General features: G+C 29.2%; 1 protein-coding gene across 1 annotated transcript; it reads right to left on the bottom strand.

Moving 5' to 3' along the window:
• Nucleotides 1–7,572: 7,572 nt before the first annotated feature.
• On the bottom strand, nt 7,573–9,871 carry LOC122585220 (zinc finger protein WIP3-like). Its single transcript, XM_043757334.1, has 2 exons — nt 9,227–9,871; nt 7,573–8,410 (listed from the first exon to the last, which is right to left on the bottom strand). The coding sequence occupies exons 1-2, from the start codon at nt 9,779–9,781 to the stop codon at nt 7,949–7,951; spliced, it is 1,017 nt and encodes a 338-aa protein (XP_043613269.1). The 5' UTR covers nt 9,782–9,871; the 3' UTR covers nt 7,573–7,948.
• Between the last annotated feature and the right edge of the window lie 6,377 nt (nt 9,872–16,248).

Genomic DNA, 16,248 nt, shown 5'->3' with positions numbered 1-16,248 from the left:
GTTAATGGTTAATTCTCGGATTACTCTGGTCATCTTTTGTCTTTTCTGACATGTCGATATTACAGTCACTAAACCTACTATAGTGATTACCAACATTTAACATAAGATATTTTGATATCATTAACAAATCAAACGTAAATCGATAATGTAGCATGATATCTATATATTCATCAAACGAAATAATATATACAAAGTAAAAAAACTAAACATGACAAAAATTTAGTCATATAAAATACACATAAATACAATACGAATAAGTAAAAAAATAATAAGATAAATAAGAGAAAATCATTATAGTTTTTGCTTTCAGTTATGCTGAAAAGATGGAGAAAATACCTTATGTAGTGATGGGAAAAAATAATCCTAAACACAATTAGAAAATAAAGTATTTTATCTCCAACAATCAAAAAATTCATTCGTAAAACTCAAAATAACTACTATTATCATTATAAACTAAATATTTTTTTGTGGCTAGAATAACCAATTTTGGTTAAGGTTTCGGCCAAGAGAACGAAGGCGAAACAATAAAATTGTTTGGTCGTGTATAACCTAATAATATTTTTAAATAAATTTTAAAATTTGATATAGTCTACAAAGTTGTATATATTTTAATAAATAATATTATTTATGTCAAATATCATTGTCAAATTAATAGATGTATTGGACATCTTCTTATATCTTAATATGGGTTTTGATTTTTTTTTAATTTTGTGTATATAGTTTTGATTTAATATTTTATGTTATATTTAATAAAATAAATTACATTAAATAGAGGTTATAAGATAAATATTATAAAAAAAGTATGGAGATGCCACGTAGGATACAATCCTATGTGGCAATGTTTTTAGCTAGCTTTAGATTGAAAGAAATGTTTAAAAGGCTAGGATTTTTACTGTTTTAATATATATATATATATTATATATATATATATATTGGTATACGATAGAAGAATAACTTTATAAATTAAAAACCAATTGAAAAATACTTCATGATTATGATAAATTAACAACGAAGAAAACTGTGAAACATAATATATGTATAGATAGAATATTAAGAATAACTTTATAAATTAAAAACCAATTGAAAAATACTTCATGATTATGATAAACTAACAATGAAGAAAACTGTGAAACATAATATATGTATAGATAGATTATTAAGGGTTATATAATTTGAGGTGTACGTGTTGAACGTAATATATATAGTTTGATTATGAAGTGTATATAGTAAATAGAAAATGAAAAAAAATGAAAGAAAAGGTAATAAAATATCATGGATTATGAGTCATGAATTATGAAGTATTTATGGTTAAAATAAAAAGGTTAAAAAATGGCATGCAATGTTAGTCGTGATTTTTTATATATGTTTGATTTATATAAATATAAATTATATATATATATATGCTTTTTTATATGCCATATTTAAAATATATGTATAATTATATTATATTATTTAATGAAAATCTATTAGTGTGAAAAAAATATGGAGGTGTCACGTAGGATAAATCCTATGTGGCATGTTTATAGATAATTTTAATTTGAGGTGGATGGCTTTAAAAAGTCAGGATAACTATTGTTTTATTATGTATATAGACTAGGATAGGATAGGATTACCGCGGATGTTGAATCGATTTTTCTAACACTTTTAATAAAAACATTGATCCATTTAATAAACTTAATTGAACATATTTAATTAGAAACCTAATAGTGTTGCTTTATCACTTGGATCGTGAGGATTAGTTTGAGGAAAGTTGACGATATTTTGAGCATCGTATTTGATTAGGATTAACTGTAATTACAATCCATATCTTAATTAAAACAATTACTACTTGTGAAAGAAACAAAATTATATAACTCGTAACCTTAATGAACCAAACATCAATGAAAAAAACTATATTAATAAGAATTATTCGAAACCAATTCACATAAAGATAGTAATTCATTTTTCATAATAAAAAAGAGCAATTCACATTTCATCACCAAAAGTTCAAAACCAAAAAATAAAGGGTTTTGTTAAACAAAACCATAAGGCTTTAAGGTGCATTAAATAGTTGTATACTTACTATAAAAATCAAGGGATGAGCTTTTGATATGGAAACGTACAACCTTTTTATGCATGTTAAGTAAACCTCTAACGGCTTTGTTTAGCATTTTCGGAAAAAAAAACCAAAAAAATGAAAAATCTTTTTCAAAATCACTACAAAAATTCAATATAAAAATACATATTTAATTTTATTTTATAGAGTATAAAAAATACATAATGATAGGATTTGATAATATATGAGATATTACTTTTTTAAAATGTATTTACCAAACAAATTTAATGGATGCAATTAATGTTATTTTTTTCTTGTACGCCTTTTTGTTTAAAAAAGGTAATTATTATTATTAGAGGCATAAAAAATAAAATTGTCTATTAATTTTTTTTCGTTTTCTATCCAAAGATTTGTTTCCCCTCTGTTCCTTTTCTATTTCTATACTTTATATATTACATTTATTTTTTATTTCTTTTAATAACTAAATTATGTATAGATATAAGATAATATATTGTGGAAAAAAGCATGATGATGCCACATAGGATTTAGGATAAAATCTGATGTGGCAATATTATAAAATAGGTTTGAGTTTTTTAGGCTTTGAAATTGTTTGAATTTTTACTGTTTTAATATATATATATATATAATATATGATAAAGCAAATTAACTTTCAACTTTCAACATTCAATTTTAACAATATACACATATTAATGTATGATGTACCATACTTTAATGCATACAACTTTTTCTCTCCTCCATAAATCATTTTCTTCCTCTAATTCTTTCAAAATCTTTTATCTCAAAAACCGTACATCAATAAGTTATAAAAATTATATGGGTGTTCTTAAAATTTCATGCTCTTTCTATAGAGATGTCATTCGATATACTTTTGACGAATTTTTAAATCCGATGGTGGAGCCCATACGAATAAGGCATTTGGCTATGACATTTTATGACATATAACCTCCTATGACCTATCATACTTTATGACCTATCACCCTCATCATTTTACCGCCGCAACGCGCGGGTACTTGCTCTTGTATATATATATAGGGGGACAATAAAATAAGAACAATTTTAAAATAAGAACGGACACTTAAAAAAATATCATTTTGATGCATTTAAAGTCCATAAAACTAACATAGTGCTTAACTAATTATCATTATTTAAGTGTATAACAACACATTGACCTGTCAAAATCAAGAAAATCATGTTTTTTGTTTTGTGCATCCATCTTGGATGCATATTCTTCAAAAGGATGCATCCACCAAAAAACGTGATTTTTTCGATTTTGACGGATCAATGTGTTGTTAAACACTTAAATAATGATAATTAATTATGCACTATGTTAGTTTTATGGACTTTTAATGCTTCAAAATGATGTTTTTTAAGTGTTCTCACCGTTCTTATCTTAAGACTGTTCTCACTGGAGTGTTATCCTATATAGATAAATATAAATATAGATGTATATGTAAACGGTAACGGTAACGGTAACTTGCTCCGTTTGTAGCCAAAATATTCGTTCAAATCCACAATTGATAATCAAGTAGCTAGCCTTCCAAAAGTATAACACTATATATAATCTACTTGTAGATGGTTCCATAGTTATTAATGGAGATTCATATACTGCAACAATTATGTCCACGTTATTGTTATTATCTAGTATTTATTTATTTATTGCAACAATTATGTTCACATTATTGTTATTATCTATTTATTTTATTTTTTATATTATTATTATTCTATACTATGAGTATATTAAAAAAAAAAATAGGAGCAATATACTACATTGATAAACAAAACTATACTAAATTTACAAACATGTATTTCATGCATAAACACCAATCAAATTATTTATACCTTTTTTTTTCATTCTCTCTCCTTTTTCTAGTCCTACACATATGTTTGTAAAACAAGTTAGTAAAAAATACATTTTAATGATTAAGTTACACAATTAGTAATCTATTTTTTAAAATATCTTCATTAACCTTTTATATAAATTACTTTTACATCAATTATCTACACCACCTATAGCCGCCCCTGTCACCACACCGTCATCGCCATAACTATCGTCGCATTATGCGGGTATCGTGCTAGTGTATCATTATTTTTAAATATATTTAGACGTTTTGACTATAAAAGTAGTTATTTCCATTTCGGAAAATGATAAGTCCTCCTAACCAATCCTCCTAAATATCCTCGTAATATATTCACTTGTTAACACATGTAATCCACTAATTCTTTTTCCTAATCTCACCCCTGAATCTTCACATGTCACAATCCTATTAATTAGGACGAGTTGTAGGCTAATAACTTAAGAGGATTAATCATTAACCATTTCCATTATAAAGAAAGAAAATTTAGCTGCATAATTTAAACGAGGGTACTAGTTGTGGCCATATTTTTCTACGGGTTTATTTAACATACGTCTAAAAAAATTTAATAGATAAATCAAAATAACGGGTTAGTTTGGATATAAAAAACATTTAATTTTGTCATAAAACTTGTAAATCAAATTAACTGGATAAATACGAATCCTTACAATAATTCGTCCTTTTATGGTGTGGGTTACACAATTCGACTATGGTAGCAAGAGAGTTTTTTGATTTCATATGTGCTTTTTGTGTATTCCCAAAATTTGGTTACCGGGCAATTTCAATTGCCTCCAAACAAGTTGGATAAACATGATTTTTTAGGCCATCGATTAGAGATTCGTTGACAAACTAATGTAGTAAGTAATATGATGTATCCATTAATATGTAAGAAACCAGTATAAGCATAGACCGCCACCACATGACGCCCCCTTCGTACCTGTTATTTTGGTCCCAAACGGCCAAGCACACACTAGTTTATAAAGTGGTTACTTTGTATCTCCTAACCGATGTAAAATATAATTTCCATTAAACTAAAATACTAATGAAATTTGACTTGGTGAAACAAAACTTTTACTCATAAAGTATAAATGTACGGATTTATGTTTTTTTCTCTTTTAACTTTATTTACTTGTTTCTTAGTTATAAGAAAGAAACATAAATCTGTATTTATAATTTTAAAGTTAAAAATCGGAATTTTAAATCAAATATACGATATGTATCCTTTAAGAACGGGGAACTCTCTTTACATGTTATCGAAATCTAATGTATTGCATACTATATATTTTTAGTGCACCAACTTAAGCCATCAGGAGTGAAGTGTCCCTCTCTCTTAGCACGTCCAAAAAGCGCCGGGAACCCCCCTGAACGCCTGGGGAATGTCTGCTACATGGCCCCAAGGGGCGTTCCTTGCAAAAAACAGTTCATCCTCGTTCAAATTTGGACGCCAACTTGCTTCTTCGTTTCTTTTTACCCCACTTGCTTCTTCATCTCCCCATTGGTTCTTTTTGTTTTATTTATTTATTTATATATTTAGGGGTTATGGGGAACCCCTCACTCTGAGGACAACCCCCCCCCCCCCCCATCAAAGGAACTACACGTGTCACAATTCTAGCAAAAATAGGGGTTCCAAGAAACCCTCACTCAGTGTAGCCTTATCACTAAAAGTGTCCAAAATCCAAATACACCGAAGAACTTGTGTCACCAATACATGTATGTCCATTATTTGACCGTTTAAAAGTAATATGGTTTGGATCAGTGGTAAACACCCTGGCCTCTGAAGACAGAGGTCATGGGTTCGATCCTCGTCCCATGTAAAGGTTGAAGGGCCTATTCTACCATTATAGTAGAAAATGAAAGCAGTCTCTCTACTTAGGTAGAGGTAAGGACGTAAGGTCTGTCTACATTTTAACCTCCCCCATACACTGTCAAGTTAAAAACCTTTTGTATGCGGGCAAACTAAAAATTGTAAGTGTATCAGTTTTCATTTTTTTGAACGGCAAAAAAAAAAAAAACAAACAAACTAGAACATGAAGTATTATACCGAGATGTTAAAGTATAAATTCACAGTTATATATAAAAAGGAAACAAATAAACAAGTAAAATGATGAAAATTTATTATCGTATATTTATTAGAAATACATTTATGAAAAAAAATACTTCCGAGAAAGAAAAATACTTAATATTAAAAAGAGAACAACAAACTAAAAGTATATTTTTTTTTGTGATGTATTTACTTACATTGTCATGTATTTTTTGATTTATTTAAATATACTATAATATTAATATTAATGTATTGATTCGGAGAACCAACTAAGATTTCGTATAAAGAAAAATAAATATGCGAAAGAAAAAGCAAAAAATATGGGAATGTAATAAGCAAGATTTAAACACACCATTTCCTGTTTAGGAGTTTGAAGGAAGTAGACTAGATTATATGTGGATATTGTTTCACTTAATCATATCATCAATTATATACCTATGTGAGGGGAAAAAATTATTTGAAAAGAAAAATACATTATATTTTCAAAATTTTATGGGAGCGGTTGCTCTGTTGCCCCCTTCGTAGCTCCCCCGGGTGATGTGACCTTCAAACTTAATGCCCCGTATATTCTCAAGGTTAAATTTGTTGGGTTTTGTCACAAGACGTACTTTGGTAACACATGCGTACTGACAGTAAAAAATATATTAGGTTTTAATTTTATATATAATAAAATAAAATAATGATAATGATCGAGGAATTGAGGATATAATAGTTGGGGTGGTTGGGCACTTTTTGCATTTCAACCCTCCATGATAGACTTTTTATCAGATTAACCCAATTTGTTCACACTGTAAAAGAGAAAGGTGTACTAGAAAACACATAAATTAAAACTTGAGGTGGAAGACTGCCGTTGATATCGGAGATAGATGTTGATTTTGCATGATTGGACACTTTCATTCCTCGTGATGACTTCTTTTTAGTCTTCTTTTAACTTTCGCATAATATTCATGCATATATATATATATATATATCTTTTTCATTTTCAATTCACTTAGGTATATATCAAATTCGTTTTACTAACTTACTGTTCCTAATGCGAACAACAGTTTGGGATAGTCCGGGGTCGTAACAGATAATTAATATTCATTTTTAGAAATGGTTTTTTCCATTATGTTACCACCTTTTTATTTTGATGTTAATAATACTTTTGATATATCATCATAAATATAAACAAATTGTGAAGATCTTAGCTAGGATCTTTTCGTCTTTACAAGATCAATATTGTGAAGATCGGATGAGGATCCTAAGATCCTCTTTGATATATCATAAAGTTTTTTAAGCAAAGATCTAATTAGCTAACTATGAAACAATTAAACCGGAATATATATAGCCATGTTTAATTTAGCACCCTCTCAGCTCCTATATATTCCTATATACAAATGCATCACCGAAAAAGATGCATCGTAGACTTATAAATTATTTCCCTTCACAACCAACACAATTGGCTCGATCAATTCCCATGAATTCAATTCTAAGTTTGAACTTTGAAGATGTAAAATACTGAAAATTGAGCTAATTAATTGTTTCATAGTAATAGACGTCTCGATCATTTATATATCTAACAAGCAAACATTAGTATCGGCTAGCTACACGTACAATGCTTGAAAAAGGTAAGATATATAAAATTAAAGAACATGAAATCAAACAACTTAATTAATTAATGAAACACCAAAAAAAGAGATAGAGATCCATATGGAGGGAGATCAACACTGCTAGCTATGAAGCCGATAAATTTTCTCTGATTGAGGGGAGGCATTCCATGTATACATTCCTTTTCCTCTCACTTTTCAAGAGATGAAAATTTATAGACTTCACGGCCCGGCTTTACGCAAATCTCCTTAATTCCTTATTACAAACTTCATACTCGATCGAATAATAATTAGAAACAAAAAAAAAAAGATGATCCTACTAAAACTCTGATAGTACTTGCTATAACTAATTAGCAATTCATCTTCAAAGTGCCAATAGCATCAACCCTGCCTTAAGTAGTTTAATTAATTATGCATGCATTATGGTTTCGTCTTCAGAACCGGTAGTAACACATTCTTTCTCTTCATAATCCATAAACGACCCTTGATCATCAAGACAAGGATGCGGAGAATGACCATTCCCAAAAGAGCGAATGTGGTCCTTGAGAGACCGTTTATGCTTAAAATCCGATCCACAAGTGCAATACCACAACTTGCCACAGTTCTTCTCATGTGTCCTCCAATCTCCCTTGACTGCAAAACTTTTCCTACAATATTTCCTACATGTAAACGGTTTTTCCCCATGCTTTCTCTTGTAATGTGTTTGAAGGGTACGGAAATCCTTCAAGGGTTTGGCTCGGGGGTGGTTGATGTTGTTTTTGCACCCTTGAGCACAACAGTAGCATGGTAGCCTTAGCATTGCTGCTGGTTGTGTGCCTTTGAGCGACTCCGGTCCTTTCCTATATTCAGATCCATGTCCCCACATGTGCATCTGTACGTAAATACATCCATATCAATCACACAACCGTTTAGATGTGATTATTAACAATTGATCATGGCTGCTTAATTAACTAGCTTGTCATGTTATATATTATTGATGGGTTTTGCTAAACGCTATTGCAGTTTAGATGCATTAATTAAATAGTTGTAAAGTTAGCATAAAATTCAAGGGGTTGATTTTTAATATGAAAAATACAAATTTTGTATGAACGTTAATTAAATGCAACCTTTTTTTTTATTATTGATTGATGATAAAAAGTGTGATTATTGATTCACAAACGACCCTAGCTACTCCACTTTATTATTGATTCACAAACACTTGAAAGAAAAAAAGAAATTAAAAGCTAGCATTTATTCATGAAAAAAATTAAAGGGATACAAGTTAAATGTACGTGCGTGTATGAAATTCAACGAAGAAATTAATAGGGAAACTTTAATATATCATCCCAATGATGGCGAGAGATCGATCATCATCATAGTCATAGTAATATATATTATTAACTACTACTAGTAAAAGATGAAGCAACATTTCAACGTACATGCATTTAGTCAATCAGCTAGTCTTCCACTACAATAAAGTTGTCATGAATATTTCATTAAAGTGCTACAGTTTTTACCCGGCCTCTTTAGTTTCTAGAAATTGATTTTAATTTATGTACACAATTAGCTAGCTTAATCTATAATCATAATAATTTCCATGATGCATGAATGATGGCATGTTGAATTGGTATCGATCTACCAAACATAATGTAAATACAATTTTAGGGCAACACTTAACTAATTAAGGGATATATAACAAATTAATTACCTGCATGTTATTGTATCGATTAAAGGTCTTGTTGCATAGAGAACAGACAAACTGCATAGGCCCAACAAGGATTTGAGTTGGCGTTGGTATCCAAAACCTTGTTTGCTCCTGATGATGATCATGATCATTATTAATGTTATTAATGTACCGCCCGTTATTAAACTTCATCACTTTCATATGATTTTCTGTTTCCTTATTTCGATCATCTTCTTCTTCCTTCAACAACTGATCATGCTCAAACAACTTGATGTTAGCATCAGTGATCACCGGTGAATCTCCATCATAACTACTAGGTAAACCGATGCGAAGTGCTACTGTCACTTTAGATGGTATATGATTATCTTCTTCTTTGATCTTTAAAACCGGCCTCTCTTTGTCGCCATGGTCGAGTAGTCGACTAAGTAAGGGTAGGCATTCGATTGTTTCGTGTTGGGTGAAATCTTGTTGATTAGAGAATCTCATGGTATCATCATATGACGACGATGACGATGAACAAGAAGAAGAAGAAGAAGATGGCTTGAGCCATTCAAAGAAAGGTTGAGCTTCAAAGCACATAGTGATGTTTTATGGCCATGAATGTGAATAATACAAAGGGGAGAAAAAATGGGTGTGAAATGGTTGATTTCACTTAATAATAATGGATGAAAGGTGTGGTTTGGTTAAGCCCTTTTGCCTGCCTTTCTGTCTCTATATATGCCCTTTTAAAGGTGCGTATTTGTGTTCCAGAAAAAGACCTAATTAAGTGGAGGTGGTTGATTGGAGAAAATGGTTGATTGACAAAATACTACCCTAAACGTGTAAAAAATGTTACTACGACTATATACTTATGATTTTCTTTCTCTTAGTGATACAATGGGTTGACTTGGTTGATTCATTAGTGCCGTCATGGTATATGTCTCTCCACCATTGTTTTTTTTCCGAATATTCAGTCAAGATACAACATCATAAAATCCCATCAGTTAGGATATGACATCAGACAATCTCACTGTATAATAGTGAAGCTTTGTACGTACTCAAGACAACAAGATGTTGATCATGAGCCGTTTCAAGTATTTGGAGAGAAAAACGTCAAGGTTTGTCACCCCTAAGATGAAACTCAAGACCTTGAGTAAATTAAAACCGGGAGTGCCTCTGACTAGTTGCACTAACCATCATTGGCAACCATTGCTATTAGTATTATTGGTTGTGATTTTATCGGTTAACAGAATACTACCCTAAGTGTAAAAAATGTTACTACGACTAAATATATGGTTTTCTATCTCTTAGTGGTACAGTGGGTTGACTTTGGTTGATTCATTGGTGCCTTCATGGTATGTCTCTCAACCATTGTTACTTCTTTTTTTTAACATTCAGTCATGTCTGAAAAATCTCATCATATAATGGTGAATTCCTTGCACGTACTTTAGACAATAAGATGTTAACTATAAGCCGTTAAAAATATCCAAAGAGAAAAATCTCAAGCTTTGTCACCCCTACTGGTTGGGTTGATCATCATTGGCAACAATTGCAATTAGTATTGATTTGTCAGTTGCGATTTTATCAGTTAACAGATGAGTTAGTGATGAGAGAAAGTGGTCAATCTTCTGTCTGATAGTTCTTTTATTATTTAAGTGTGTCGATATAAAAAAAGTTTGAAGCTAGTGAAGAGGGTCTATTGAGTATTGACAATGGTGCGTCGGTTGAATGTCAGTATATAAGTGTTGACGTGATATCAACTAATGAGGTAAGTGACGAGGAAAAAGCCTCCCATCCGGAATACTCTCATATTACTAATTCGTATGTCAAACAAAAACTCTGTATTTGACCGCGTGTAATTCTGATATGACAATTGCAAAAAAAAGTTTTTATTTTTTTAAAAATGGAGTATTTTTAATAGAACCTTGTCAAACCAATTAAACAAAAATATTAACAAAATCGATAGTTTTAAGTTTGTCAAAAATTAGGTTTTTGAAAATCTGAGTTCCCAACTCAAGTCATCTTTGAAAAGAATTTAATTCCTTTAAAAATATTATGCGAACCAAATTAACTTTAATGTGTTATTGCTTTTGATCGTAACACATACTCTTTCAATTCCGTCTCAATTTAAATGTTCAATGTTTAATTTTGAGTATTTGACCCTTAAATTTGATCATAAATATCTATCTATCTATCTATCTATATATATATATATATATATATATATATATATATTAAAAGAGTAGTTAATCGAGCATTCTAAAACACTCTTCAAATCCAAAGGCATGCTAGAAATTTGCCACGTAGAATTTATCCTATATGACATCTTCATAGTTTTTTGACAATCAAGTATAAACTATATATTACAAGATTAAATTATACCAAAAAATCGTATACTTCAAGGCAATTGTTTTTAGGAAAAGATATAACATGATCTTTAGAAAATAGGTTTTCAATATTAGACAAATTAACTTTCTAAACCTCGCGTAAATTTATTTTATGGCAAACTTAAAATAAATTAAATATTTTTTTGTGTTCAAGTTTCATTAGTTAACCACTCTTCAAATTTAAAGCTATGTTAAAAATATCATAAAATTTATCCTACGTAATTCATAAATTATAGAAAATTCAAAATAGAAAAGATATCAAAATTAGCAAATCTTATGTATATATAATCGATCATTATTACAATTCAATATTAAATATTAATAATATTACAACTATTTATTACGAAAAGTATTATTATTGATAATTTTATGTATGTGATTAAATATTACTCCGTATTACATAACATTGTTTTATCTTTATTAGAAAATTCAAAATAGAAAAGATATCAAAATTAGCAAATTTTATGTATATATAATCGATCACAATTACAATTTTACAATTCAATATTAAATATTAATAATATTACAACTATTTATTACGAAAAGTATTATTATTGATAATTTTATGTATGTGATTAAATATTACTCTGTATTACATAACATTGTTTTATCTTTATTTTTATATCTACAAAATAAAGAATATTAATTAAAACTTTGTTAAATAATTAGTTTAAGTAACCGCACATCGTGCGAGTAAAAAACCTAGTTTATATTTTATATATAAATACAAATATATAGATAGCTAAAAATGCGATTAAGTTTCACTATTTTTACACGGTAACACGGAGACGTAGTTAAGATTTTCAATTTGAGGTCTTCGAACAGTTCGTATGATACTAATATATCCATACCACATTACATGTTTTTAAGTTTAACATGAATATATGTTAGCTGCATTAAAGAAGAATTGACTATTGAATTTCAATTTCAATAGGGAAATAAAGTTGGTTTCTAAAATGTAAAAACTTTAAAGCATTGTGTCCTCTTTGCAAATAAGCCTTGAAGACCCACCCTACAATCAATAATCTTTTTTTAGAAATAGTGAAATACAACTAAAAAAATCTATAAAAATTTTACAAGTATTTATTGATCGTTTACCAATAACTTGAATCCACAATATGTAAGTTCACAAGCTGCCTAATATATAACATGGGATTTAAACTAAGTGTTTTGTTAAACGAAGCGCTGAGGGCTTTCGTTAAAGTGCAAACATTAGTTGATATTTATCATAAAATTCAGAGTGGACTTTTAATATGGAAATATAAAAAAAAAAATTATACACATTAAGTGAAGTCTTAAAAGTTTTGTTTAACATTTTTCTTTAAGCTAAAATGTGGACAGTTTTGGGTTTTTTCGGGTTTTTGCCACTAAAACTAGGAAAATGATCGCGTCATGTAACTGGAAGCTAAAAAAGAAGTTGGTCAAACAAAAAAAGTCAAACGTTATGATCGAAAGGAAATCGTCGATGGCAAATTTTAAGTGCATGAACATATACCGCAAGATCTGACTATACCACAAGAGTGTTTATTTTTAGTTTTTTTGTAACAAAAAGTCTTTGTTCTGGGAAAATAAAAAATAGAATTTCCCTGCCAAAAGGTGTATCGTGAATTCATTCCTTTTTAGTCAACACATGCCCCGTCATTTTACAAGAAAGTATTAGTTGACTTTTGGTCAAAAGTAACTAATGGGGTATTTCAATTTTCCATCCTTCTCTCAATCAACGCACCATTTAATTTCTAATTATCGGTACATGAAACCACAAATTAAGTTTATTTCAAACTCAATTCATCACATAATGCATTCAGCATATTTAGGGAAAATATATAAAGTTTACTTGGACAATATAATGTGAGGATATAATTTCTTTTTCTGAAAATTTTACCTGTGATATACTAGACTAACTAAAATGAAAGCATTGTTCAATTTTCACTATATGTGTGTATGAATCTTTCGAGACTTGAATTATATTAATGATTGATGATTGCTTGGTATCCTAATTTTAATGTTTTTGATGTTTTTCACATATTAATTTATTATTGTATCACTATAAGACACGGAGTGGTTCATTTGTAATCTAAAACGAAAAAAAACATCTCCTACTATGTTGGAACGTAGACATATGCTACAATTTAAACCTCGTATTTTCTAAGATCCAAACTTTGAGTGTAAAAAACGTTTTTACACTATAAAAAATAATACGGAATTTGAAAACAAGAAATATTGGTCTTGCTAAATATATAAAGAAACAAAAAAAGTTTGGACTTTTATGTCCGTGTTAGGTCTTATGCGGGTCACTAGAGACGTTATTTCACTTTCATCAGAGGTCCAAAGTTTCTTCCTTTCCTTAGTTGCTTTAGACCTAACTAATTACTCGTAAATCCTTATTCTTAATTTTGTGTTTATTTCTGTCCATTGGAATGAAACATATATCATTAGTTAATTTTCTTTATTATGTATGAAAAAGACATTAGCTTGTAATAATTTACAAATGCGGTGTAAGTTGATGTTCATGATGTTCTTACGGTAATTCAATAAACTATTTTCATTTATTTCTAGTGGTTAGATATTTTAAAACGTCTAGAAAAATCATAGTCGGATGTGTATATTAATATATTTCTATATTACTATGTAAAAAATAAAAAATGTAGACATAATGTTGAAAAGTTAATTACATTTTTTGAATATATGAAATAAGTAATATGTTTATCTTACCTAATTATACCATTTATATATAAACTTTTGAAATATTTACATCAATTATCTACATCACTCGTCACCTCCATTATCAGTCGTTGTCACTAACAATGCCGCATTGCCATATAAAGATAAAGAATTTGATGATAGATAATTCGTTTCGTTGCATAAGGTGGGTAAACTGCTAATAATATTTTTCAGAATTAAATTGATAATAATAACTTTTTAAGTTAAAGTTGTCCTTTTAAACTAGACTAGACTTTGCCCGGTCGAATGATTATCTTTGGGCTAAAGATGACTAGGTTTGGCCTAACTTGATATTATTATCTTTGGGCTAAAGATGACTAGGTTTGGCCCAACTTGAGATTCCATTCTGTCCTTTCTTTCTTTCCTTTTACTTTGGCAAAAAAACCGCGTAATATTTTTTTTATTTTCTTTTTCTTTTTTGGTTGGGGTGGGTGGGTGGGTTCGGGATAATATAAATAAGGATGATGTTAAATGAAGCCCGCTTCGTTTAATGTGCATAAAATTTTATTTATTTTTTTGCATTATCATATCAAAAGTCTACCAAACCCTATAAATAATCGAACATACTAGTAAATTTAAATTATATTTTTGTTTAATTGGTAAAATATTAAAAGATGTATATAATTGAACAACACTAATCTCATATATATCATTTTCTTTATAAAAAATAGCTTAATAATTCTTTTAAGTTTTAATAACCTTAAATCATGACTAGTGTTATTCATTTATTTTGTTTCCCAATTTTATTCATTGATTTATACACATGTCATAGTCGAGCTATTAAGAAAATAATTAAACTATTTTTTTTAGGTAGATATATCATTTTCTTAAAGAAACACGAAATGTAGAAACTTTTGTCATCAACTATCTATATCTATATCTATATCTATACTTCTATATCTATATAAAGCAAACTATCTTTTTCCTTTTAAACAATTAAGACTTTGAGATGACCATGTTACCCCTCCTCTTAATTTACTAATTTAAATATATTCACCTATTTACCTATAATACATTTAATAAAACTTACAACATAGATACAAACCTCTAAATAACCATATTAACCTTTTTTAAATCAATTAATATACATTCACCACCACACCACCACCGCAGCCGCCATTGCCGCCACCCACACTATCGTCTCTACCACCATCGCCACCGCATTGTGCGGACATCTGTCTAGTCCTATAAAAACTGATCATATAAATTATATAGTCGTTAACTTTTTGCTTTTTGGGACGTTATATAATTGAACGTTATAGCAGGTTACCATGTATAGAATTATAAGTCAATTCAATATCAACGTGATTCTCCCTTATGTGAAAGTTATTTAATTATGGGAAATGTAGGATTGTATTTAACGTGTATAAAAAACTTGTACCTTTCATATTAAAAGCCCGCTCCCTGATTTTCATGGTAAATGTACATACAATTTATGCACCTTAAACACAGCTCTAAATGTTGTATTTAACAATCCCCTTTAATTATTTATGTTTACAATTTTTTGTATAGGCCCGTTCCAGTTTTGACTTGAAAACAAGCTAATGAAGGGTACGTACGTTGAACGTGTTTACACTTCGATAGTTAATTTTGTATAAACATTATTGATAAATGATCGATATATCTTCAATAACTCTTCTTTCACAAACAATAATTAGGTGTAGATATACATGTATATATGTGATAAAAGAAAGAAAAAAAAAAGGAGAGAAAAATTAAAGGAAGGTTTTTCAGTAAAATATGCAAGTGAAATAATATTCGAAGATTATCACTTTTTTCTCTCTCTTTTTATTTTTTCTTTTTATTTCAATATAGGTATGCGATGGTATTATATCCTCTTATGCGTGATGAAAAGAATAAGGAACAGAAAATTGAGAGGGCTGACATATATTGATGCCAAATTGGCATTAATCAAATTCAAATGCATTATGTTACAGGCTGTCTTGACCACCTAACTTT

This window comes from Erigeron canadensis, chromosome 1 (assembly GCF_010389155.1).
Source record: "Erigeron canadensis isolate Cc75 chromosome 1, C_canadensis_v1, whole genome shotgun sequence".
In the NCBI taxonomy this organism is placed as follows: Eukaryota; Viridiplantae; Streptophyta; class Magnoliopsida; order Asterales; family Asteraceae; genus Erigeron; species Erigeron canadensis.
This window is presented reverse-complemented; position numbering and strand designations above follow the sequence as displayed.

Excerpts from the sequence above, each read along its gene's own strand:
- LOC122585220 (XM_043757334.1), bottom strand. The coding sequence starts at position 9,781 with ATGTGCTTTGAAGCTCAACCTTTCTTTGAATGGCTCAAGCCATCTTCT. Across the intron at positions 8,411-9,226 it reads ATCGATACAATAACATGCAG|ATGCACATGTGGGGACATGG; the intron begins GTAATTAATTTG and ends ATTTACGTACAG.